At 58.5% G+C, this 26,174-nt stretch overlaps 1 protein-coding gene across 3 annotated transcripts in view; it reads left to right on the forward strand.

Annotated features, from left to right (window-relative positions):
• The window catches only part of CPT1A (carnitine palmitoyltransferase 1A), a 52,572-nt gene that overhangs the window by 21,912 nt on the left and 4,486 nt on the right, over nucleotides 1-26,174 (forward strand). For all 3 annotated transcript variants that reach the window (XM_054570770.1, XM_054570771.1, XM_054570769.1), the window contains exons 4-17: nucleotides 1,680-1,819; nucleotides 3,986-4,157; nucleotides 5,174-5,275; nucleotides 6,187-6,324; nucleotides 6,751-6,828; nucleotides 8,561-8,668; nucleotides 9,282-9,369; nucleotides 10,594-10,789; nucleotides 12,712-12,900; nucleotides 13,823-13,928; nucleotides 17,175-17,291; nucleotides 18,498-18,662; nucleotides 23,910-24,044; nucleotides 25,434-25,586. In XM_054570770.1, coding sequence (XP_054426745.1) covers nucleotides 1,680-1,819; nucleotides 3,986-4,157; nucleotides 5,174-5,275; nucleotides 6,187-6,324; nucleotides 6,751-6,828; nucleotides 8,561-8,668; nucleotides 9,282-9,369; nucleotides 10,594-10,789; nucleotides 12,712-12,900; nucleotides 13,823-13,928; nucleotides 17,175-17,291; nucleotides 18,498-18,662; nucleotides 23,910-24,044; nucleotides 25,434-25,586 — 1,887 coding nt within the window. The remainder of the gene's footprint in view (nucleotides 1-1,679; nucleotides 1,820-3,985; nucleotides 4,158-5,173; nucleotides 5,276-6,186; nucleotides 6,325-6,750; nucleotides 6,829-8,560; nucleotides 8,669-9,281; nucleotides 9,370-10,593; nucleotides 10,790-12,711; nucleotides 12,901-13,822; nucleotides 13,929-17,174; nucleotides 17,292-18,497; nucleotides 18,663-23,909; nucleotides 24,045-25,433; nucleotides 25,587-26,174) is intronic.

The following is a 26,174-nucleotide window of genomic DNA, read 5'->3' on the forward strand; positions in this document are numbered from 1 at the left end:
CCCTGAAAGTTGGGCCAAAAATGTAGGAGCACGGTATCCACGGGGACGCATTATACTCCGCAAAATATGGTATTCACTATTTTAAGCACGTATTTTTTTAAAATTCAGCTTATTTTTAAAATTCAAGCAGGATCAAAGGGCATCAAAAGGGAATCGCCCCCCCGCCTCCCACCGCCCAGGAGTAGATCACAGAGTTGGTATTTTTCCTCTCATTTTCCCATCCAGAGGGTAGCGGAGGGCCCAGGAGCTGCAGTAGGCGATAGCAGCGACATCGGAGGTGGGCCTGGCTGGACAGGGGTCCCTGGGCTAATCCGGGGGCCTGTCCACTGATGGGCACCACAAGTGAAGCAGGGCGCCCCCTACGGGGGAAGCGAAGGTTGCCTGCAGCCTTGGGAGGGCTCCTCCAAACAGTGGGAAGTGCAAGCTGAGGGGCAGAGGGGTGGCCGCCATCTCAGCCCAGTGGCAACGCGCCTGGCGTTGAAGGCCTTGTCTTCGCGCCGGGAAGGAAGCCCGATAGATAGGAGGGTACGGGATGTGAGGCAGGGTGGGGCTGCCCACAGCCCGGGCCTCTTAGAGGGCCCGGTAACCGCTCTGAGGGGGTGCGCGGGGGCTGTCAGAGCAGCTGCAGGGGGAGGGCACTTTATCCAGAACCTTCCTCCCTCGACGTTAATTTCGCGTCCCCCTTTTAAAATCTCTTCCTTCCCGTCAACGGGAAACCCAGTGGAAACAACGCCTAGGGCACAGGTATCTTCTCAAGAAAGCAGACAAAGCTTTGGGTGTTTTTTATTTTATTTACTTATTTTAAAGGTTTTATAAATTTATTTTTAGAGAGAGGGGAAGGGAGGGAGAAAGAGAGAAACCGGTTGCCTTTTGGCGGCCCCCCGGCAGGGGCCGGCCCCCAGCCCAGGCCTGCGCCCGCTCGGGAACCGGGCAGGCGACCTTGGCCTCTGCGGGACGGTGCCCACCCAGCCTGCTGAGCCAGCCGCCCGGCCTGGGCGCTCCGAGAGGGTTTTAACCCACTGTCTTCGTCAAATTGCTCTTTTATTAGTGGCTTCAGTAAGACTTTGTTTTACTTGGAAGTTTTGAAACAGATAGAAAAGTAAGAGGCACAGGGCTTGGCTCCCAGTTTCCTCCACTGTCAACATGTTGCCAATTTTGATTCATTGTCCTCCAACCCCCTTCTTTTTGGCTGGGGGGAGGGAGTGACAAGCATCTTACAGCGCAGTCCCCAGTACATACTCCAGGGTGAAGCAGCTCCTTGGCCGGGGGGGAGGGGGGGCGGGGGGGGCGGGGGGAGGGTCTGGGCCTGGCAGGCGTAGAGGTCCGGACGAGGACTTCCTGGTGGCTCAGTGATGTCCCCCCCCCCCAGGTGTCATTCATCAGTCTGGTGGAGCTCACAAACCTGTGTGTTGAACTGGTCTTTCTTCTAACGTCCGGGGTCCCTCAGGGAACCTGTTTAAGGGAGGGTTTGGGCTCCGCAGCCGAAGGAGGGGAGGCGCCGGGCAGCTGTGGGGGAGGCAGGCGCTGGCGCTGTCGGAGATTCACAGAAGCGAGGCCGGGGCCAGCGCTGCAAGCACCTCCCCCCACTGCCCGACCCCTCGCAGCCCCCCATGCGGGGGCGCCCTGACTCTGCCAGGGGCGGGGGCGACGCTGCTCACTCGCGGCGCATCTCCTTTCAGAATGGCATCATCACCGGCGTGTACCCGGCCAGCCCCTCCAGCTGGCTCATCGTGGTGGTGGGCGTGATGTCCACCATGTACGCCAAGATCGACCCCTCGCTGGGGATCATCGCGAAGATCAGTCGGACCCTCGACACCACGTAAGGACTCCTTCGGCATCCAAGCCCCCAGGGAGTTACTTTCTTTGCCTTGGTTGCTGATACCCGTGTCTTCCCAGTGGAGCGACTGTTCGGTCCCGGACTCAGTGTGAGGCTTTGGCCCTTGCTGTCCTGTCTGCTCTCATCCCGAGCGAGGCGGGGACTGGTGTTCAGACTCCCGCAGCCCCTGACCGTCTCGGGCCGTTCCCAGCGGGATGATAGCCCCCACGTCCTCATGCCACAGCTGGGCTGCGTTTTGGGGCCAGGAGTTGCGGGTGGGACTGGAGTCCTTAGGGACGAGATACAGCCCGTGTGCGCCCCAGCTCCCAGGCTGGGTCTGTGGCGCTGGGGTCTGGCCTGAGCGACACAGGAGCTTGGGGCCTTTGCATACACAGCACCTTGCTGGCCTTTGGATGTGAGAATTATCCTTTCAGCAGCCCTGGGTCTTGACGGCAGCTCACTCACCCACAGTCTTAAGCTGCCCCGGGAATGCTGGCTCGTGCCTTTATAAGCATCCGTGAGGCCCAGGGTAAAAACCCCCCCCGTTACTGGGGTAGAAGTGGGCCCGCCCCCGATGTGCCAGATGCCCTGGCGCGCCTGCAGCCCGGCGGCCCTCGCCTTGCTCACGCTCACCGCTCCGGTCCCTGGCCCCCTCCTTTCGTCCCCCGGGGGCACTGGCCCACCCCCCGCAGACGGCTTGGCCTGAAGGCTGTGCTGTTCCTACCTGCTTTTCAGGCTGCGTGGGTTTAACACAGATTTCTAACTTCCTCTCGGCTGTGGGCTGCCTCTTAACACTGGATTATATTTAGAAGTGTTGGCTATTTCAAGCCCTTTTAAGCTGGGTCTTTATAAGACTTGTGCCTTTGTCCCTCTAAGCCAGTTGTGGTAACTGGGCCACCCCTGTCCCAAATGTAGAAAAGCCAGGTTAGGGGCCATTCTGGGGCTGTCTCCCGGGGGAGGGGGGTGCGGATGCACAGGCATCCGCGCGGCCTGTGTGAACCCCTCCACGTAGCCTCAGAAGGAACGTGTTCTTTACGAGGAGCTCTTTTTGCTCATGTTCTGTGTTTATGCTTAAAAAATCCTGAATGTGTCATTTATTTGTTAATGCTGAAATACCCTATGATTTTTGTGCATCGAGTGAGTATGGATGTCTTTTTCCTTCGGTGATGTCACCCTCAGTTGTCTGAAACGAAGATCAGCTCAGAGACAGGTCCTTGCACCCCTGCTCCCCAGCCTGCTTGTAGACGAGGCTGTGGAAAATGAACGGATAGGTTTTGAGTAGAGGCCACAGTTCAACTTGAACTCAAAATTTGACAGGTTCTAGAACGACACGTTTTGAAAAAGCAAACACACTGGACCTGGAAGAGGTGTTTGTGCGCCACTTTAAGTGCTAGGAAACGCTCAGTTGCTGGTGTCTAAATACTGGAGATGCCTTCATGTTGCATATTGGTCGTTTTAGTAACTTGAAGCACACTTAGTTTTTATTTTGTAAATACCTTGTGGTTCTCAAAACAACTGAAACTGAAAGCAAAACCACAAAGATGCGTGGTCGGCTGCGTTTCTCCTCGTCGCAGATATGCCATAAAATTGGTCGCTTTCCTCAGCACGTGAAAACACTGTCTTTATTGTTTAGAAGATCATTTTATATGGTCTGTTTCTTCGTGTAGCATGGTAAACATGCCCGCCTCCCCGAAACACAAGCTCGCTTGCTGTGAATAGCTGAGGTCGTAGTTTTGTCAAATGGCCTGAGTCTCCTGCAACAGCAGCGTCCAAAGGCTCGTGGGAGAACCGTGATGAGGGACGGGGCGGGGCCGGCTGGGCGTCGTCCTCCGGGGCAGGTCACTGCCTCCCGTGTCACCTCTGTCTTCCTCCCCAGACCCAGGAGGATGTGGTGCATTTTCCCTCGTTACACAAATCAGTCTTGGCTGGTTTTGAGGATCCCAGAAGCAGGCGGGGTGGGGGTTCCTGTTGAGGCGAGAAGGAAAATGCCCAAGCCTCCACGGTGTCCTCTCCCGTCGGGCAGACTCCGGTTCCCGACCCTGGGTCCGACGGCGCGTCAGCGTCAACGGGAGGCCGCTGCGGCGTGTGGTGCCCGGCGTCGTGCGGGGCCGTCCCCGCGGCCTCTTTGGCTCGCTCACACGTTCCCTGCTTGTCCCGTTGCTGCGGCAGGGGCTGCATGTCCAGCCAGACGAAGAACGTGGTCAGCGGTGTGCTGTTCGGCACAGGCCTGTGGGTGGCCCTGATCTTCACCATGCGCTACTCCCTGAAGGTGCTGCTGTCCTACCACGGCTGGATATTCGCCGAGCACGGCAAGCTGAGCCGCGCCACCAGGATCTGGATGGTAATGGAGCGCGTGCGGGCGGGCGGTTTTCTAGGCGCATGAGGGAAGCGCACAGGACCGGCGACACCGGCGCAGTTTGTGGTGTGTGTGGCAAAGCCGACGCCTGGGAAGCCGTCGCCACTGTCAGCGACGCAGGCGTAGCATCCCCCCGGAGTGTCCCCATAAGTTTCCTCGCGTCCCCGTTTCTCCTTTGGTCTGAGGCCCTCGGTTGCACAGTAGGCCCCCGGAATTGTTTATTTCATGGAAGTGAGGCTTGGTGCCCGGCGCCCCGCACACCCCTGCGCGCGAGCCCACTGCGCGCCCCTGCCCATCCGCCTTTCCCCAGCTGACCTCCGCGCTCTCTTGGATTACGTCTCTGATCGCCCGAGAGGCAGAACGGAACACCCAGAGCAGACGCAGGCAGAGACGGTTTCCCAGGCGTCTCAAAACAAGTGACGTGCCCTCGGGGGCACTCAGGGCTGATGGCCAGTTGGGTCCCAGCGCCCTTCACCAAGAATCCCCCCGCCCCCGACGCACGCACACACCTCGTGAACCCTAGAAATTCCTGAGGTCTGGTCAGCATGAGATGACCAGTTGTTACGCCAAGTTCCGACCATTGCAGCCTAAAGCAAGGGCCAGCGCGGGCAAGTGTGCGGTCCGCGACGCTTGGCGATGACCAAAGGGGCACGCTGCCTCTGGGCTTGGCGTGAGGTCCGGGCGCCTCAGCTCGAGGCTCTGGGCCCCGCAGGGGTGGGTGGGTGAACTCGCCCCACGAGCAGCAGGGCAGTCAGACCGCCACGGCGGGGGTGGGCGGGGCTGGGCGGGACACCTCAAAGTGCCTGTCAGACCTGGGCTGTCACTTGGCCTGGCTGTTATTTGGGGCTCCTGCTCCTTTGCTGGGGCCTGCGAGGACAGGGGCAGAAATGGACTGGAGGAAAGAGAAACCAGCAAGAAAACGGAAAGCCGGAGCCCATTGACAGCTGGTTTCAGGTCTTCAGCATCGTCTCAACTTGTGTAATCTACTTTTTTTTTTTCAGGGTATGGTCAAGGTGTTTTCAGGCCGAAAGCCCATGTTGTACAGTTTCCAGACGTCCCTACCACGCCTGCCTGTCCCTGCCGTGAAAGACACCGTGAACAGGGTGGGTGTGGCCGCGAGCCCCCTGCAGCGCCCACGTGGAAATGCCAGGCATCCGTGGGATTGCGGTTTATGGCTTAATGACGGTTGTCAGTTAATCTGCCATCACTTGGACGTGTTAGCTTCCAGCGGTACCTCGAGGGCGATTCTAGGAGGTCATTTTCCCTGACGTATCAGTACATCTTAGGTGATTTGGTAAAAGGCATCATATTTGATAGAGAAACCACTTGGCAAATTTTTTAAACAGCTTTATCGAGATAATATTCACATACCATCCAAATTCACACCAAGTGTCCAAAGTCAGTGGTTTTGCTGGGTTCCTTTACTAATAGTATTAAACTGTGGCTAGTATATGTATAATGTCAAAATGATCATGTTAGCCATTTGAAAGGGGACAGTTCTGTGGCATTAAGTACAGTCACAATGTTGTGAAAATCCTGGACCTGGAGACCCGGCCTTGGCCTGGCAGTGGCAGGCTGGTCCCCGTCCCCTGCCGTTTCCCGGCTCCTCCCTCCCACCCTGCTGTCCCGAGCACTGAGTGCTCCTGTGTCATCGCACGTGGTCGGTCATTGCAGCCAAGGTGAGAACGGAGCTCTCGTCACGGGCCCGATGAGGGGGCCCCCCCCTGAAATTTCCTTGTTCACTAAACTGGGACCTTGGTCGGCTGGCGGTCACTTTGGTGATTTCGTGGTGACGCAGGGTCAGGGGAGAGCGGGTAGGCTACCGAGGATGAAGGGGCCTAATTGTTTAATTATTAGTCACCCAGAACGTCCTGTAGCGTTGGGGTCAGCCGGCTGGTGTGAGGAGTAGCAAACCAACGCGGGGGGAGACTTTCGCATCTCTTCGCTGTGTTTAATTTTTTTCTAAGGACACGATGTGTTTCAACCTGGCTTGTGTGTTTCTTGTTGACCCCAGTATCTGGAGTCGGTGAGGCCTCTTATGAAGGAAGCCGACTTCAAGCGGATGACAGCTCTCGCCGAAGATTTTGCTGTCAACCTCGGGCCAAAACTGCAGTGGTACCTGAAGTTAAAGTCCTGGTGGGCTACCAATTACGTAAGCGGACGCACACGGTTCTTCTCGATGGAATTCTTTGTATGAGGACACTGACTAGTTCCTTGAGAGGGGACATTTGGCAGGCGAACCCGGGTGCGGGTGGGAGTCTGGGTTTTGAGGAGCAGCTGACGTGGAAGAGAGGTGCTACCTGTGACCCGGACGTAGCCAGCGGGGGGCCGGGAGTGGCGCTGCGGCGCAGCTGGGGATGGTATCGATCGTTAAGAAATGCCGGCCTTCAGATGCCGGTCGCTCTTCTCCGTTGAGTCTTTTTTTTAAACCACCTGAGAAATGAAGGTGACCTACCTCAAGCTATGTCGTGACTTTAAGAAAACCCATTTTCCACGTCCCATTTTCTTGCACTAAGTGCGCCCCGCCCCGCCGCGGGCCCGCGTCAGTCTCGCTGAGCTCGTGTGTTTGCGCCAACAGGTGAGCGACTGGTGGGAGGAGTACATCTACCTCCGGGGCCGGGGGCCACTGATGGTGAACAGCAACTACTATGCGATGGTGAGTCTTCCGGGCCACATGTCCAGGGGCCCCACCGTGGCCTGGGGCTCGGCCTGGGCCCCTCCGGTCCTGCCCCTCTGCCCAAGGCTCCATACCCACCGGGGAGCCCAGGACCCGCTTCCCATGCCGGACAGAGAACCGCAGGACGTCCTTCGGCGTTTGCGAGGCTGCTCAAGGACACCGAGCTCTTGCTGGGGAACTTGGGTCACAGAAATGCCCCTGGGGCAAGCAGGCACCCCTCCCAGCCAGAGGTGTGCCCCGGCCTGTTTTCCTGGCAGCGCTGCATAAACGGCCGTGTCCCCGCGGTGTGAAGGGCTCAGGGACAGACAGCGAGCTGGCCAGAGTCTGCCTGCCTGCTTGCACACTGCGCTTGCCCTCCTCCTGCAGACACGAGGGGGTCACTTGTCACGTGTCATTTTCATGTGTCTGGTCTATGGAGACGTTGGTGGCCTGGGGAGCACATGTCATTATTTTGTTAGAAGCCCCTCAGTCCTGCCTCCAGGCAAATAACTGGCGAATCAAATTCTTTCTCTTTCCATTTTTTTCTTTTTAAAAAAATTTTTTAAAGATTTATTTATTTTTAGAGTGGGGGGAAGAGAAGGGGAGAGAGAGAGAAACATCGATTGGTCGCCTCTCACGTGTGTCCCGAACCTGCAACCCAGGCACATGCCCTGACCAGGAATCGAATTGGTGACCTTTCAGTTTGCAGGGCAACACCCAGCCCACTGAGCTACACCAGCCCGGGCTCTTTTTTTTTAATTCATTTGAGAGAGAGAGAGGCATCAATTTATTGTTCCACTGGTTGCTTCTCGTGTGTGCCCTGACCAGGGATCGAACCCGCCACCTTGGCGTATCCATCCGGACGACGCTCTGTCCCACTGAGCGATCCGGCCGGGACCCTGCTCTGCTCTGTACCTCCTTTTATTTTCTGTCTTGATTTCTCTTTATTGTTTGTTCTTTCCCTCTGCTTTTTCTCCTTGTTAAATTTTTCTCTCCTTTTCCTCTTAACCTTTTTCCCGTCAGAAACACTCTCAGACTGACGGCACAACCGCGGGCCTGCTGCCCGGAGCTCTCAGCGACGGAGCTGCTGGCCAGCGGCTCCTTCCTTCCTCCGCCGGCGGGGACAGGCTCTCTTGGTCCAGCCAGACCCGTGGGCCATGGCCTTCCCTTCCAGCCGCGGGAAGTGACATTTAGAAATGTGTCTCCAGGTTTTGGAAGCTGTGGGCGTAGTAGTGCTCGATATAATAGGTTCCTTTATCCTTTGGTTACATCTTGTGCCGAAAGCTTCCTAACTGTCTGATTGCTCTGTTATTTCTGTGTTCCATGAGGATGTCTGGGACAAAGTACTGTTACCTTTTTTTCAATTCAAATTAGGTTCATTTAAAAATTAAAGATATACTGTTATCTTTAGCCCAAAAATTACTTGGGGGTTTGTGTTCTTACAAAAGAAGAACAACATAATATTTGTGCCCCGGCTGCCGTAGCTCAGTGGGTTAGAGCATCGGTCCCAGTAAGTCAAGGTCGTGGGTTTGATCCCGGGCAGGGCACACACAGGAAGCAACCAGTGGACGCATCAGTAAGTGAAACAACAGATCCACGTGTCCCCCTCTCTTTATCACAAATCAGTAAAACAAAATAAGATGGGCAAAGTGCAGGAAGTGAGATGACAGCTTGTTCTGCCGCTGAGCAAGAGGTGGCGTGCACCATCCGCGCTGACCGCATCCCGTTGCAGGACCTGCTGTACGTGATACCCACGCACATCCAGGCCGCGAGGGCGGGCAACGTCATCCACGCCATCCTGCTCTACAGGCGCAAGCTGGACCGGGAGGAACTCAAACCAGTGAGCAAACGAACCCCTTTTTTGGGAAAACGTTCTCTTCAAACCAGCTGGGTTGGGGTATGATTGGTTTGTGCACAGCGGTCGGCCCCGGCGCGGACGTGCCCTCCCAGCACCCGCCCCCGCGCTCAGGAACGTGCACCCAGCCGTCCCTCCGCGCGCCCGGCCGCCCCGTCCCCTTCCGCGCCCCTCCCTGCCATTGCCCGCCAGGGACCCCCGAGCTACCCTCTGTCCCTCTGGGCCACTTTTTTTTTGGTCTGATGCACTTCACGTCTGTGTGATTTGCCTCTTGAAGAAGCTCTTGTTCGCTTTTGAAGGAAAACGATGTAGCTGATGAACCGCTCAAGAGGAACGAGACACTTCTTTTGTAAATAGCCCTTTGGTTGAAGTGTTGGTTGATACAGGGCTGGTTAGAGTGTGTTCCTTAGGAGGTGACAGCGTGGGAGGCAGTGCCCTGGGGTGGTCCAGCGAGTCCCCGGGAAGCCCGGCGCCCCCGGTGACAGCTGTCTTTTACGGAGTTAGGATACAAGTCCAGTGTTCCGGGGGGGCAGGGGTTAAATTTGCTCCTCTCTCCCCTGTGGAATTTTTGTTTGTTTGACACACATTTCTGTTCCAGATCCTTCTTCTGGGATCCACAGTCCCGCTCTGCTCCGCCCAGTGGGAGCGGATGTTCAACACGTCGCGGATCCCAGGAGAGGAGGCGGGTGAGTGCTCGGCCTCGCTCCCTGTCACCACGCAGCACACTTCTCAGGGCGAGGCCTTCCCCCGCCTTGGTGATGTTTATTCCTTTTGGATGCAGTTGTAAATAGGACTTTTTAAAAAAGGTCTTACCTATTTTTAGAGGAGAAGAGAGGGAGCAAGGGAGGGAAACACCAACATGTGAGAGAAACATTGATCAGTTGGTTCTCACATGCCCCCACATGGGGACCTGGCCAGGAAACCCAGGCCTGTGCCCTGACGGGGAATCGAACTGGCGACCCTTTGGTTTGCAGGCCGGCACTCGATCCACTGAGCCACACCAGCCAGGGTGGGATTTTTTTTTCTTCATTTCTTTCTCTGATAGTTCGTTTTTAGTGTATAGAAATGCGACTGATTTTTGCATGCCACTGTATGCTGAATTTGTTTAGTAATTCTAACAGTTCTTGGGTGGGGTCTTTAGGGCAGCCGTGTCCAACCTGCGGCCTGTGGGCCGCATGCGGCTGAGGAGGGCTGTGAATGCGGCCCAACACGAGATCATAAATTTACTTAAACCATCGTGAGATCTTTTTGTGATTACATGTCTCAATGTATTTAATGTGTAGTCCAAGACAACTCTTCTTCTCCCAGGGTGGCCCAGAGACACGAAAAGGTTGGACACCCCTGCTTAGGGTTTCTCTGTATATCACGTCATCTGTAAATAGGGACAGTTTTCTTTCTTCCTTTCCAATGTGGGTGCCTTTCCCTTTTTCTGGCCTAACTGCTCTGGCGAGGACTTCTCGTACTGTGTTGAGTAACAGCGGTGAGAACGTACCTCCACACAGTGAAGTCCCCGCTGATGTCCTCAGTGGCGCACAGCTGAGAGCTTTTCCTTTAAGACGGGGAGCAAGATACGGTCTCTTCCTCCGGTGCAGCATCTGAGGGCCATGCCCCCGGGGCTGTTTGACAGATGAGAAAGCGGATGCTCGGGGTGGGGGGCTAAGTCAGGGGTCTAGGCCGATACATCTCACGTGTGGCTGTGCCCAGAAGTCAGGTCCGCCTGGTTCCGAAGCTCTTGGCCCTGGCCCTGGCCCTGTGCCAGCCCCCGCTGCCGGGAGCCGTGGGCACGTGAGCCGAGGGGAGGTGTGCGGGGCACGGGACACAGCATGAGGGTGCGGCTGGAAGGCCGGGGGCCTCTCTCGCCCCCCTCTAACCTGTGCTGTGGATTGTGCATCTCGTTCGCCCGCCCCCAGACACCATCCAGCACATGCGGGACAGCAAGCACATCGTCGTGTTCCACAAGGGACGCTACTTCAAGGTCTGGCTCTACCATGACGGCAGGCTGCTGAGGCCCCGGGAGATCGAGCAGCAGATGCAGAGGATTTTGGACGACCCGTCGGAGCCGCAGGCCGGGGAGGCGACGCTGGCGGCCCTGACTGCGGGAGAAAGGTGTGCGGCTCCTCCGTGATGCGGGCCGCGTCTGGGGCTCGGGGCCCCTCGGGGCGCCCTCCCTGTCCCGGGGCCCAGGTGGCAGGGGGCCTGTGTCCGAGGCCTGGGGCGCGCGCACGGGACTGGGGCCCTCATTGGTCCAGCTTTGTTCCGAGGGAGCAGGTCCCGCCCCGTGCGCGGGTCCCCTTGGCCGTCTGTGTGGGGCAGGCAGGCGCGGGTGCCCTGGCACCAAGGCACAGGACAGAAGCGTAAGGAGCTAGGCTCCTCCTATTTAATTCAGACAACAAGACAAGTTTAAGCCAAGGCGTGTATTAGGGTTAGTTCCTGCCTCGATCGGAGATCCCTCAGAGGCCTGCGTTTGCCTGGGGACATGGTACAATATACGGGACAGGAGTCTCAGCTTCGGCTCAGAGGTGCTCGGGGCAGGATGGTTTGTTCTGGGCGGGGGTCACTGTCCTGTGCGTTGTAGCATGACGGCCAGCATCCCTGACCCCAACCCCTGAACGCCAGTGGCAACGCCCTGGTTGCGACAAGCCGCACTGTCTTCAGACTTTGCCTAGTGTCGCTAGGGGACAGTGTTGTCCCTGTCTGAGCCCCCGAGGTGCGGCGGGCTGACATCGTTACCTGGCGTTAGGAGTGAGGTGGTGAGGCCCCCTGCGGAGAAGAGGAAGGTGCCCCAGGAGCATGCTGGGAGCCGCAGGGTAGGGCAGGGGGCTGGAACTCGAGGCGGGGTGGGCCCCATGGACCCGATGGCATTTGACCTTGATCCTGAGACGGGGGGCCATTAAAGGGACCACTTTGGGCTGCAGCAACCTGAGCAGATTGACAAGGTTATTCTGGCCTCGGAGGCTCCCGAAAACGGGGGTCCTCATACAGGGAGGACAAGGCTCAGCAGTGTGAGCGGGAGCGGAGGCTCCTCCAAGAAGCCGGGAGAGCTCGGCCGTCGCTGGGGCAAGGACTCAGCTGGAAGGGACAGTGTCCCGGGGAATGAGCCCACGCCCCGAGTGCTGAGGGTCAGCGGGGCTGTGAATGGGATGCAGGTGGCGTCGGGCGCAGGTGCTGCAGAAGCGGCGGGGGACCGTCCACCGTTCCCGCCTCGGATTGAGCGAGTGAGCGCCCAGCCCTGGCACTGCGTGCGTGGGGCATCGTCCATCTCGGCTGCCCGAGCCCTTCCCCCAGACGTTGGCATGGCCGCCAGCTTGTCGCCTGCCCGAGCCCACAGAGCCGAGCGCGTACTAGTCGTGCTGCCACCGCTGTTGTCACCTGACATAGAGGACACAGGGCTGGCTCCTGTGGGGACTCGTCATGTTTACGGGGCTTTCGGCACCACGGGCGGCTCGGCCAAGCTCCCGGGGAGAGGGTGGGAGACCAGCCGCTTGGCCGTGACCTGGAAGGGTGGGCAGGGGCACAGGACCTGGCGAGGCCTGAGTGAGGGGCCAGGGCGGCTGTAGGGAGGCATGTGTCGTGTCAGGTCCGCGTGTCCCACGTAAGGTGGGATGGAAAGGAATGCCTTGAACTTGGTCCCTGGGTGTGGAGGCCCTCATCACGGCATGTCCTGTGTTGTCAGCAGCATGGACTCGGGCCGGCTGGCCTGGGTTTGAATCCCTCTCTGCCGCAAAGTATCTGTGACCACATCTCCGTGCCTCGGTTTCCTCTTCTGAAAGGAGGGCGCGGCCGTGGAGAGCAGCCATCGAGCCAGGCCTTGCAGGCGGCTTGGGGCCGAGCCGGCACAGGGGAGGGCTCACACGCCCTGGCTGCCACGTCATGAGGACAGTCCTGAAGTGCGGTCCTAAAACGCGTCCTTTTCCTTAGGTTCCTAAAAACCTGTGATAACTGTGAGAAACGGTGTTGTTTCAAACGTCACGTGCAAGGCGACGTCCCCAAGCTGCTACCGGTCTAACCGTGCACAATCCTTCCCCCAGAGTCCCCTGGGCCAGGTGCCGCCAAACCTACTTCGCGCGTGGGAAGAACAAACAGTCCCTGGATGCGGTGGAAAAGGCCGCGTTCTTCGTGACGTTGGACGACACGGAGCAGGGGTACAGGAAGGAGGACGCCGAGAAGTCGATGGACAGCTACGCCAAGTCTCTGCTGCATGGCAGGTGTTTTGACAGGTACTGCCGTCCGCGTGCGAGAGGCAGCAGCCTGCCTCGGAGTCGGGGAGGGACACTGTGCCTGACTGGCCGGCCCCGGGGATCTGTGCCCGCGAGGATAAGGCTGGCCCGAAAACACAGCTGTTAGTTTTTTTGTTTTGGGTTTTTTTTAAGATTTTCTTGATTTGTTTTTAGAGAGACAGGAAGGGAGGGAGCAAGAGAGGGAGAGAAGCATCGACTGGTTGCCTCTCACACACCCACAACCCAGGCCTGTGCCCTGACTGGGAATTGAACCAGTGACCCTTTGCAGGCCGGCGCTCGATCCACTGAGCCACACGAGCCAGGGCACAACTGTTAATTTCCTCCTCTTCACCCAAACTGTCTGTCTTTCTGTCCGTCTGTCTGTGTCTCGCTCGCTCTCTCTCACACACGCAGCCTAAGCAGCACATCTGAGGTCCTTCCCCTCTGCACGACCACGTCCGCTTGGGGGTGCCAGGGAGGAGTGGGTGCCGGGGACCCGGGCGGGAGAAGGTGGCGGACGGGGCCTGGCCCAGGTGTTGGCTGTGGTCCATGATGGTCACGGGGCCGTCCCGCCTCCTGGAGCCGCCCGTCCTTATCCGTGAAGTGGGCTCCTGCCTGCGCGGCAGGTGGGGTGCAGGCATGTGTTGTGACCTCCCTTCTCTCCGCAGCTGCCTTGTTTGTTCTAACAGCACGTCCTGTTGTCCTTCAGGGCCCCAGGACACAGGTGCCCATCTCTGTGTCTGGAGTCCTGTGTGTGCTTTGTTTTCATTATTCACTCCGTTATTCCCTAACCCCTGGGAACTGTTGGAGGGCTGTGCGCAAAGTCAACAGGCCCATCTGGAATGAAACAAAGTTATAGCTTTTGTTTATTTTTGTCCCTGTAAGTGTTTTAAGTTCCACAAACATTTTTGTGTCCCGGCAGGTGGTTTGACAAGTCCTTCACGTTCATCGTCTTCAAAAACGGGAAGATGGGCCTGAACGCCGAGCACTCCTGGGCCGACGCCCCCATTGTGGCGCACCTCTGGGAGGTGAGGGTCCGTGGGTGCCCGGGGGGCAGGCGGCGGGGGCGCCGCTTGGGGAACCAGACCCCAGGGCGGATTTCATTTCCTGGTGTTTGTCCGATTACATGGTAGTGCTTTCAGCGCATGTCAGTACCGCGTGTCAGCGCACTGGCCAGAGGCTGCGCGGCTTCGCTTCCCCCGCAGCAGGTCCTCGCCTGGGCACAGGCGTAGTGCTGCCTCCTGCTGGGAGCAGGGGCGGGACAGCAGGGACAGCAGGCGGGATTGGAGTTCCAGTCACTGCAGAAGAGACCACCCCTTCGCTGTATGGTTGAGAGTTTCCCGATTGCCAAGTTTGAGGCCAGATAAAAACAAGAATTTGAAAATCTTGGTTTATAAAAACACAGCAAGGCCTTGTACCATGTTTTATAATTCTTAAAATTACTAGTTAAAGGCCACCGAGTCCGGCTTTTTAAACTCAGCAGCGCGGATTGGCCCTGGCACCTTTTGAAACTTTTTTTAAAAATTATTTTATTTTTAGAGAGAGGGGAAGGGAGGGGGAGAGAGAGGGGAGAGACATCGATGTGAGAGAGAAACACCGATCCGTTGCTACTTGTACACGCCCCGTCAGGGGACCAAACCCCCAACCCAGGCCTGTGCCCTGACCTGGAACCGCCTGACCTGGGGCCGTTTTGCTTTGCGGGATGATGCCCAGTGGACTGAGCCACACCGGTCGGGGCAGCCTTTTTACACTTTCAAAAACTTGTTTCTCTCTGACCTATTTGAACTGCTTAGCTTTGCACGTGAAAATGGACTTAAGGTCCTGTGTCCTTCGCTCACCTGCCAGGCTCTTGTGTCGAGAAGTTCCTAAACTCTGGGATCATCCACAGTGGTCTTGAGCCAAAATTCTGTATTTTTTTTTTTTTGGTTCGATGAGATTCGAGGAGAATGTTTGCCAGAGCAGCAGGCCGCTCGCAGGGGCACACCGAGCGCCGGGCCTGTGTTTTTACAGCCTTGTTATTTTGCTGTTGCTCGAATGAACAGAGTGGAATAAAATGGGCCTGAAGTCACTGCCTGTGGGGACACATCTCCGCGACCTCAGGCTGGGTCCCCCACTGTCCCTCCCAGGGCACAGTGCCCGGGTTGTATACCTGAATTAAGTCGTGTAGACATCTTGGGGCATTTACTTCATTTTTTCTCTTGATATTTCTGCGAAGGTGTTGACTCCGGACATTTTTTATTATAAGCCTGTGTCCGTTTTTCCCTGGAGTGACACAGGTGGCAGAGCGTGTCTTGCTTCCCCCTCAGGTGAGCTCTCGGCCCAGAAGACTCTTCCCCTGCCGCCGGCCCCCTCAGGGTGACCCTACTTCTTCTCAGTGTCCCTGTCTCCAGCCCTCTCAAGACTAGGCCCGGAGTCCCTGTCGTCCCTTCCTTGACTTCTCTCGACTGTCTTTGCCCTTGGCTGGGCTCTGAGCAAAATGTAACCTGCCTTTCCTTCAGCCAGTGGAGGTTTTCTGCATGGGAAAAAGGAGAAAAAAGGGGAAACAGCAGTGTGCTCAGTCTTCAGGACAGCACTGTGTCCTGAGACAGGTACCTGCGACGGCAGCTGAGCACCAAGGGTCCCTCGCTGGGGCCAGGCTCTGCCAGCGCCGACAAAGGCTCGGAGCTCCCTTCGGCTGGAAACCCTGCAAACATCCAGCCGCCGGCCCCTCGGGGCAGGACCAGGGACCTTTAGGCCTCGTTCCGGAGCACAGCGGTCCACTCCAAGGGCTCTGAGGGACCGGTGCCTATTTCTGATAAAAAGGGAGAACCTGCCTCACAGCAGGGAGCTCACCGCAGGGCGACAAGGTCAGGGTTATTTCTGAGGTGCTTCCGACAGGATAGGTTGAGGTATTTAGCCCCAGACCAGGGTGACCTGTTAGAGGCGGTGACGTTCAGCTGTCCCAGCCCAGCTGACGGAATGACCCGTGGCTCCAGGGCCCAGACGGGAGCCCGGCGTCGCCCACGGGCCGGGGAGCGGACCCTGTCTCCTGCGGAGGTCCGTGCCGGATCAGGGGCCCGAGCAGCGACGTGTGACCGAAGGAACGCATCGCGTCCAGGCCGAGCCCCGTTTGCACTCGGTGGGCTCCTGACGTTGAGATGTGCTGGAGCCCGGGCTCCGACGCCGGGCAGCGCGGACGCAGGCAGAGCCTCCGTCAGGGCTCAACTGCGTGGCCCTCGGCCACACGTCCGTGTGGGCCCCCACGCGCCCCCTCCTGGAGCCCCCGTTCCCCTCGCCATCTGACAGTGTCCCCGTCTGACCTCAGGTGGGTGGTCTGCCTCCCTCGCTGGGACGGAAGCTCCCTGAGCACAGGGAATCTGCCCCCTAAGATGCTCCCACCCGCCCGCGCCTCAGCCCCGGGAGCTGTCGATCTCCTTTCCGTCTCTGGACCTGCCGATTCTGGCCGTTTCACGGGGCGTTCACGCTGTTAGTCCGTGTGGCGGCATGTGCTGCTGCCCATCCCTTTCCAGGGCTGAATAGTATTCCTTTGTGCAGGTGGACTGCTCTGTATCTGTCCAGTCGTCATCTGCTGGGCACTTGGGTTCGCTCCACCTTGACCACTGTAAGCGCTGCTCCTGTGAACGTTTGTTGTCCAGGTTTTATGTGAACACGTGTGTTGATTTGTCCTGAGTGTAAACCCAGGATTGGCCTTGCTCGGTCTGGGGCAGTGTTTCGCTGGCTGAGGAAGCACAGAAATCCTTGTCTTTTGTTAACCCCTCTGTGCCGGGCGCCCGGTGCAGCTGCTGGCCCTGGTCGGTGCCCAGTAAACCCCGTGGAATAAGCTGGGAATGGGCGTGTTCACGGCTGCCCTCGGGCCCTGGCCGTGGAGGAGGGGCAGTGTGGACCCACCGCGCTCCCTCGCTCTGAGGCCCGGCCTTCTCACGTGTGCGAGAGGCCGTACAGCCCAGCCGTCCACGTCCCCCGCAGCCGGCACCGAGGCGGCTCTGAGCGGCCTCGCGCGAGCGGTGGCGGGCTCCGAAGTCTCGTCCCGCCGTGGCTGGGCCTCTCTGGGTCCCTCCTCTTGGCTCTCCAAGGGCAAGGCGAACGCACACACCCATGCAAGTCCTGGCTTGGCCGCGCTCCGGGCCTCGGGGCTCCATGCGCTGTGAGCACGCCCCTCCAGGGCTGCGCTGAGGTCCTAACAGTCGCTCTGTGAAGAACGAAGTTTTGTCTACTTTGGGGGTACAACTGGACTGTCGTCCCTGACTTTCGACCCCTGGCTTCCCCCCCGACAGTACGTCATGGCCACGGACAGCTTCCAGCTGGGCTACTTGGAAGACGGACACTGTAAAGGAGACGCCAACCCGAACATCCCGTACCCCACCCGGCTGCAGTGGGACATCCCGGAGGAGGTAAGGCCGACTCGTCACACGGGTGGGGGTCCCGCGGGCTGGGCGTTTTTCCAGCCGTTCTTCCCGAGTGTTCACGGCCCAGCTGAAGACCACGGAGACTGATGTCCGCCTAAGGGACTTTGCGGGGCCATGGGCTCTCGTTGTCTTGGAAACCCCAGGAGATATTCCTTCTTCTGTCTGAAGCGTTTAGCAAAGGTTTTCAGGGAGTGTCGCGGCTCAGATGTAGCTCCACGTAAAGGTGAAAAAGTGAAAACAAAATCACTTCCTTTGGAGTTGAAATAATCTTTTTTAAGATTTATTTATTTAATTTTAGAGATGGGAAAGGAAGGGAGAAAGAGGGACAGTTACATCAACGTGCGGTTGCCCCTTGAGCGTCCGTCTCTCTACTGGGGACCTGGCCCGCACACCACGCATATGCCCTGACTGGGAATTGAACTGGCGACCCTTTGGTTCGCAGGCTGGTTGGTACTCAATTCCCTGAGCCACACCAGGCAGGGCTAATGGTTGATTCTTGTATGTGCCTTGACAAGCCATCAAACTGGCAACCTTGGCGTGCCGGGACAACGCTCTAACCCTCTGAGCTACCCGGCCAGGGCTCCGCCATGTTCTTCCGTGGTGAAAGCTCATGTTCATTGTATGGCTGGACCACAGCCCATTTACTTACTTACTTACTTATTTATAGAGAGATGGGGGGAGGAAAGGAGAAAAGGGGAGAGAAACATCAGTGTGCATGAGATACGTCAATTGATCGGTTGCTTCTCACACGCCCCCAACCGGGGACCTGGCCTGCAACCCAGGCATGTGCCCTGCCTGGGAATAGAACCAGCGACCCTCTGGTTTGCAAGTCAGCGCTTAGTCCGTTGAGCCACACCCGCCAGGGCTCCATTTATTTCTTAAAAGTGGTTCTTCAGTCACCACTACATAACGAGGGGGTTGCCAAAATGAACCCGTGGCGGCGGGGGATCCCTTTGGAGTCCCACCGGGAGCCAGGAAGGCCCTGTTTCCCCACGGCTCCCTTGGGCGGGGTTGGCGCCGTGTTGCTCTCCCACTGCCCCTGGATAACCTTTGTGGAAAGGACCAAAGCGAAAACGCGCCGCGTGTGCCGTGCTCTAGGCACCGGCTCTGCCAGCTGCCCTGAAAACAAGCTTGGACGTCCTCCGCGGGCGTTTCCCCCGGAGAGGAAAACCTCTTTCTCTTTTCCCCCAGTGCCAGGAGGTGATAGAGACGTCCCTGGCCAGCGCGAACCTTCTGGCCAACGACGTGGATTTCCACTCTTTTCCCTTCGAAGCATTCGGCAAAGGGCTGGTGAAGAAGTGCCGCACGAGCCCGGACGCCTTCGTGCAGATGGCCCTGCAGCTGGCGCACTACAAGGTGAGCGCCTCGCGGGTGTGTCCGGAGCTCGGTCCGCTCACAGGCCCCGGCGGGGTGGGGCGGCGGGGACCGTCCCGGGAGCCTCGCTGCCATGCTGGGTGTTGCTTCCCGCAGCCCCGTGGGGCCCCGCCATGTCCTGTGTCATACAGGGCAGGGAGAACCCGGGGCGGGCACGGAGTGAGGTCTCACCGCTCTGCAAAGGGGAGACTTAAACCATAACCTCAGCTCGGACCCCGAGGGCGTGGTCAGGCAGAAGTACTTAGGGAGATGACGTGCTGTCTCTAACCTTTGGTGTGGACTGAGTTTGCTCATAATCATAGATGCAAAGAACCTAAAAACAACGTCAGCACATAGACTCTCCCGGTGTAGAAGTATCCGCAGCAGGAGCTTATACCAGTGGCGGGAGGGTGATGTGGGTACTAGTGCACCCCGTGACAGATGAGGTCACGTTATTAGATGACAGAAGAAACGAGTTGTTGTGACAGATACTGAAAACGTAACATTCCTTCCTGGTAACTTTCAGTCCCAGGACCTCTTTCCTTCACATGGCAAATGCCATGGGTGTCAATAGCCAGCACAGGGCGTCAAAGGGGAAGACGTGGGGGCAGCCCTGAGAAAACGGGGCCCGGCTGCCTCAGGGCCCCGCCGCTCGCAAAGGTCTGCGCCCTGTGAGCGTAGGCTGATGGGCTGCCCAGCAGGAGGAAGGTCGTGCCTGCGCCCTCGCTGCGGAGGAAGGCGCTCAGCAGGGAGGCCGGGGGCAGAACCCGCAGGGGCACACGCCACGGGCGGAGACCGCCACGCGGGCAGAGAGACGTGACACAGATGAGTCTTCCCAGGTCAGCGTGAACACGGGGGTCCGAAGATCAGTCTAGGGAAGGAGGTCCATCAGTTGATCCTCAGGTTCATCCGGGAGAGCAAACGTGCGAGAAGAACTAAGTTACGTTCTGAACGATGAACGTAGTAGGTGGACACGGGGCGGCGTGATGCGCAGACTCTCAAAGCCTGAAATACAGAGACGGAAAGTTGTAGTGACCGGCAGGGTTCGGTACGGCCGGGGTTGCTCCTTGGGGTGACACAGTGCGGGGTGCAGGGGACGGCTCACCCCGGGGGGAGGGGTGACTCGGTCAGTAAACGGGGCGGGAAAGTGTGGCTCCTGATTCCCCGTTGGGGGCAGTAAGCAGCCCAGCAGGACAGTGGGGTCGGGGCAGCTGCTTTCCCAGGAGAAGGGCATGGCAAGTGGTTCGCGACACACACAGAACGTGTGCCCTCCCTGGGTGCCCCAGGAGCACGCACGGCTCACACGGTTCTGCCGGGGAGCAGTGTGCCCAGGACAGGCCCGCAGAGAGGAGCGCACCCGTGCGCTCTGCGGGAACCCGGAGCCATCCGAGCGGGCATCCGCGTAAGACGCGGCAGTTATGGTTGCTTCCCGCGGGTGACTGTTGCGTAGCTAGCGGACGATGTCTGCGGTGTGTTCTCCCTGGAAACCCTGAGCCCCGAAATGGGGGGCAGGTCAGCCGTCCATTACAGGGACCGGCAAACCCTGGCCCACCGGCCCCACCCAGCCCTTCGCCTGGTTTTGCCTGGCCCTTGAGCCGAGAATGGTTTTATGTTTTTAATCACTAGAAAAAATCCAAAGAAGAGCAATGTTTTATGACATGGGAACATGAAATGGGTTTTCAGGGTTTCACAGAGAACTGGCACTCGGCCCACAAAGGCTACACTGGCTCCTCGTGCGTAATCCAGACGGCGGTCCCCACCTTGTACCTTACTGTTTGCAAAGTCTAGAAAGGAGACACGGGCTGGGAAGGCTGATCGTTATTTCCTTCCATTTTTCTGTTTTTGGTGGGAGGTTTTTTTTTGTTTTGTTTTTTGCACAAGTCTGTATTACAGTTACTTTTTAGGTAATCAGGGTATTAAAAGTTAAGATCTCCTTGTTTTAAGAACCCAGGCGCATACACCTGTGCTTTGTCCTCAGGCCAGAAATCCTCAAGATTTCATCCCGAGCCCCTCCCCCTCGTCCGGTCTTCACCCAGCACTCAATCCGTTAAACATGATCGCTTTATTAAAGTGACATGTTAGAAAGGTAAATTAGATTTCTCCATCCCAAACTTATTTATTTATATGTTGATTGACTTCAGAGTCAGAGGAAAGGGGAGAGAAGAAGAGAAACGTTGATATGAGAGAAACATCAACAGTCAGTTGCCTCCCATATGCGCCGCGACCAGGGATCGAACCTGCAACCTCTGGGGGACAGGACGATGCTCCAGCCAGCTGAGCCGCACCGGCCACGGCCACCCCAAACTTTCCAGCGTGTGCTTGGTTGGGCACCAGCTCTGTAGGGACAGGGCTCTCTGTGGAGCTGAGGGTCAAGACCTGGCTCTGCCCGGCCCAGAGCCGTGGGACCTCCCCATGGCGAGGCACGGATCCGGACGTCCTGCCTGGCCTGGGGTCTCCTCCAGGGTCCGGAACCTTCTCTGTCCCTGGACCCCCTGGGCCGCTGGAGGACCCCTTCCCAGAATAGGGTTAATAAAGCCTACAAAGAAATGCACAGGGTGACCCCGGCTAAGCAGGTCATGAAAACGCAGATGTCAAAAGAGTCACCATAAATTTGTGGTGCAGTAAACCTAATTACGCCCTAGGTTTTGAATAGCCAGTCTAGCAACTGCTGTAACTTTGAAGCAGTGATAAGCATAGCTGACATTTTGGGACATGTGGAACAACTGTGAAAACAGCTATGATTTTCTATTCGAAGTCACAGACGCCTCTCAGGCTACTGTGGTTTGTAGCCAGCAGTTCTACAGGAAGTATTCCAGTGTGAGGTTAGTTGGAAATTAACACGGTTACATTTTCCCATCCAAGTTCACACACCCGCGCCCGGGGTCAGCAAGCAGCGGCCTGGTTCCCGGCCGCCCTCCAGCCTTGCCTGGCAGCACCGCGGGCCTCGCTCACCCTGTCCCGCCGCGCGGCCCTCAGGCCGCCCTGGGACCTGCGGGGCTCCTGCCACCGTGGGGCCGTCGCACTTGCTCCCTTCACTAGGCTGGCACCGTTCCTGTTCGGTGCGCCTGCCCCTCGCCGCGGGACACCACGTCAAGGCCGTTGGCTCCGCGGGGGCAGGAACGTGGCAGCCACAGAGGAAGAGATGTCCGTGAATACGCACTTAGTGATTGGCTGAAGGCAGGCACTGGGCAGGGGCCATCGTGTGGTCTGTGGTGGTTTGCCTCCGGCTCTTCAGCTGCATTTTCTCTCTCCGAGAGAACAAGGGGCACCGAAGGCACCCATCCGCCCTTCGCGCCCGGGCCGTGGCGCTGCTGTGGGGCAGGCCTGTGTTCTCACGCCTCCCGTGTTAATGTCTTCGTAGACACTCCCTCCATCCGGCGCGCTAGACACCGGAGACGCCTCCCGAGGGCGGCTGGCCATGGCAGGTCATTATGGGGCTGCAGGCGCCACGGGCGGGGCTCTGTGAGGGCGTGTGAACACACTAACATCTTGTGCTTTTGCCACGAGGTTTTCGGTTGGTCCTTGTTTCAATTGTGGGGATAGCGCATGACTGCTGGCTGCTTACAGCGTTCGAGTTTGACGTGGGAAAGTTGACATCAAGTAAACCATTGCTTCCTAGGTCCCCCGTTAACCTTTATTAAACGACTAAAATACCAGATGGGTGCTGTTCCTCCCCCCTCCACTCCCCCTCCCTGCCACTCCCTTCACAGTGAGCCCCCTGAGGCCCCCGCAGTAAGGGGTCTGCGGGGGGGCTCTGTGAAAGGCGCGTCAGACACATCCCCTGGGACCCTGCTCAAGAGAGGAGCTGGACGCCTCTTAGACCCCGTCTGGGGAATTTTTGTGACTGGCGTGTTAGGGACCGGTGCTGAGTGGGTGTTCTTTGTTGGGGGCATGTGGAAGCCTTCAGTGGCAACCACCAGAGGCTGGGCGCAGTCGCAGAGGGGAGCCAAGCACCCCGCGCACCACCGGCCCTCCCTCCTGCCGGCCCGCTCCTCCACGGCACGTGCGGGGCCGTGGGGCCAAGAGCGTCCCGGCAACCCCGGCAGCCGGCAGGGCCTCTCACAGGTCTGGGCGGCGGACCAAGGACGTTCAGCCTTGGTGGGGTCCCACGGCCATGCCAGGGTGCGCCCGAAGGCCCAGGTGTTGCCTGTCAGGAATAATTTGGGTCTCGTCAGTGACGGGAACCCGCACCTCCTCGAGCCCCCTGGTGGCCGTGGGTACCCGCCCAGGCAGAGCGCTGGTCGCTTCCTCGCGTGGGGTGTGCGGTTGGCTGTCGTGTGCGGTTGGACGGCACGTGCTGCCGGGACTCCCTCTCTGTCCTCCACCCCTCGCTGCTCCTCCCGGAGCCCTCGCGGGGCTGCCATCACGCCCTTCCTGGCCCCAGACCCCACTACAGCCTCCACCCGTCTTGCCCTCCCCCTCCTCTTCTCCCTGGCCCGAGGCCCCGTCCCCCACCTCCGCACCGTGGCCTCAAGCACAGCAGGGCCACCTTGGTTCAGCCTAGCTCTCGGCTGGCTTCCTCCTGCCCCCAAGAAGCTGGTGTGGCTGCAGAAAACCCCCAGCTCCCGGCTCAGCCCACTCGATTGACAAGCAGTGATTCTGGCGTCTCCGGGCACCCCTCTCCCGGTGCCCCTAAATGCCCGGGTCATACCCCCTCAGACTCCCAGCACCTCCTCCCATCCTTACTCTCAGCAGGCGACCTTGTTTCACCAAGAAAACAGGAGTGTCCTAGAGGGACCGCCCATCTGCTCCCCACTGCCCCTGCCATCCCCACAGCTGCCCCCTCCCAGTGCCCCTCCCTCCTGCCCAGCGGGAGCTCCGCCGCGAGGCAGCCCTGCCGCCCCGTCCCCTCTGTTGCAGCATTGGTGTCCCCGGCGGGTGTTCCGACCATCACCCAAGCATGGTGGGGGGCCTGCCGCCACCACCTCCCACCTTCAGGCAATTTCAGACTGTCGCATGCAGACCTGCTTGGCGTGTGTGCATCCCGTAACTGTTGGCCCTTGGAAGGCGTGTGCAGCTCGGGGGACTGGGCCCTGGCGCCCGCTGCCCCTGGAAGGGAGACCTGGGTTACGCAGAGCGGACCCCCGGCCTTCGTGAAGCTAACAGCGCCTCCGCCCGCCCGCTGCGCCATAACCCCACGCGACGACCTAACACAGGCTGCGGCGGGCCCGCCTCTCCTGGCCGCCCCGCCCCCTCGCCGGCGTCCCCGTTCCCCGCCTGCCTCCCCTGAAAGTCCCTTCTCTCCCCCAGGACATGGGCAGGTTTTGCCTCACGTACGAGGCCTCCATGACCCGGCTGTTCCGCGAGGGGAGGACGGAGACGGTGCGGTCCTGCACCACGGAGTCGTGCAACTTCGTGCTCGCCATGGTGGACCCCTCCCAAACGGTGAGGCGAAGGGCGCTGTGCGCGCCGTCCCACGGGGGCCTCCCGCTATGGTCCAGTGGCTCCACGTCCAGCCCCTCCTTTCCTCCGCCTTTCCATGGGAACAGCAGGTGCTACAGTGTCACCGTCGGGGCACACGACAGGGAGAGGTTGACATTTGTGCCCGCCCCCTGTCATTCTGTCACTTCTGCAAATCCGGGTACGCGCCCTGAGAGTCTTTACGTTAGCATAGCACACAGGTGAGCCAGGCATTGGAGTCGGCGGCTTCAGGCCGGTGTGAGTTGTTGGGGAGAAATGGGGAGCCCTCCGCTTGGGGTGACTGAGGCTGCGAGCAGGCCAGGGCTGGGGCTCCCTGTACCGGCCTTTGAACGTCGCGCCGGTAGCCTGTGGAGGGCTGTCAGTTCCTGTTCGGCACAGAGGAGTTCGGCCCAGGCTGTGTGGGACCGTGAGCGCAGGCGCCCACGCTGAGCCCCAGGGCTCTCTGCCCTCCCCTGGGGCCGGGGGTGGTGTCAGGTCCCAAGTGGGTGGGCACAGCCCGCGGGGGTTCCCCACAGAGATCCACTCACTCTGTGACTGGCCTAACAAGAGTCCAGGAGAGCCTGGAGCAGCAGCCCCAGAAAGGGCTAGAAGCGCTGTTTTAGGGGGGCTGATAGTGGGATGCTTGGGAGGAATGTTTACCACCCACGGTAACATTTCGGACAGAACCTCATTTCCTGACGACGAGGGAAGCGGCCCCTGGCACTCTCCTGCATACTCAGCGTTACCCTAAGAAAGGCCAGAGGCCACAAGCGCTGCCCGGGGATCCCAGAGAGTAGCTGGAGCGGAAGCCCTGGTTCAGGCAGAAGCCCTCGTAGTGTTTGGACAGGAGACAAGGTGGGGCAGTGAACAATGAGGAGACAGGAGGGGGAAGAGTCCCGTCCAGAAGGAAGGCGTTTCTGTCCTGCAGAAGACACAGCGATGCTAGTTCTGAGAAGGTCTCTAATTTTCACTCTGATAGGGTGATCATAGTGTCTGCTTTCCTCTAATCTTCGCAGATACTTCCTGGGGACACAGTGTTGCCTCAGGCTCAGCCCAGAGATTATTTTGCCCTGTGTGAACGTCCTGCCGTTTGAAGCATAAGATGTACAGGGCGGCTCCCCCCAGATCGCCTCCCAGGCTCTGTTTTAAAGTGACTGTTTGTTACTATTTTTACACGAGTGATCTCATTTGTGTAAAAGGTGTAATGCCACCAGGCGGGCCGCCCGCGGGCCCCCAAAGTGTTCCTCCAACGACGTGGGGGCGGGGCAGTCAGGCGATGGGACCGCGGGGCAGTTTCTCCTGGTCACCGGATATCGGCGTCCTGTGGGGCCCCTGCGCCGCGCGACCCGAAACTTTGCACCCTTTGCTATTTAGGTTGAGCAGAGACTCAAATTATTCAAGACCGCCTGTGAGAAGCACCAGCACATGTACCGCCTGGCGATGACCGGCTCTGGGATCGACCGCCACCTCTTCTGCCTCTACGTGGTGTCCAAGTACCTCGCCGTCGAGTCTCCGTTCCTGAAGGAAGTAAGTCGCGTCTTCCTGCCGCGGCGCACACCAGCTCGTGGGCTGAACCAGAACCCAGTAAATTCGTGGGACAGCTTTACAGACGGAGCTGGTGCAGCCAACGGGTCTGGGGGCTGAACTCAGCGGAAAACGTGATGGGTTTCTTCGACCCTGGGATGCCCTGTGCTCTGGTCGCTCCTCCAGGCCTCCTGGACATTAGGAGCCCCCAGAGCGTGGATAACAGTAAAATGTGCCGAATGAATGACGATGTGACGAGCTTAGTTGTTGATAGAGTGTATTTAATTTTATACACTTTCATTTCTAGGAATGGCTGTGTTCCACAAGCAGCCTGAAAGATTTCTGAAAGCGGCCCCCATGGCGAACCTTTTTTTTTTCCAATCCTCGCCTGTGGATATTATTTATTGATTTTAGAGAGAGAGAGAGAGAGAAAGAGAAATAGCCATGTGAGAGAGAAACAAAGATCGGTTGCCTCCCATACACGCCCTGACCAGGGATCAAACCTGCAACCGAGGTATGTGCCCTGCCTGGGAATTGAACCTACGACCTTTTGGCTGTGGGATGACGCTCCAACCAGCTGAGCCTCCCAGC

Source organism: Pteronotus mesoamericanus, unplaced genomic scaffold (assembly GCF_021234165.1).
Source record: "Pteronotus mesoamericanus isolate MK-2021 breed Mesoamerican mustached bat unplaced genomic scaffold, CSHL_Meso_final contig_214, whole genome shotgun sequence".
Lineage (NCBI taxonomy): Eukaryota > Metazoa > Chordata > Mammalia > Chiroptera > Mormoopidae > Pteronotus > Pteronotus mesoamericanus.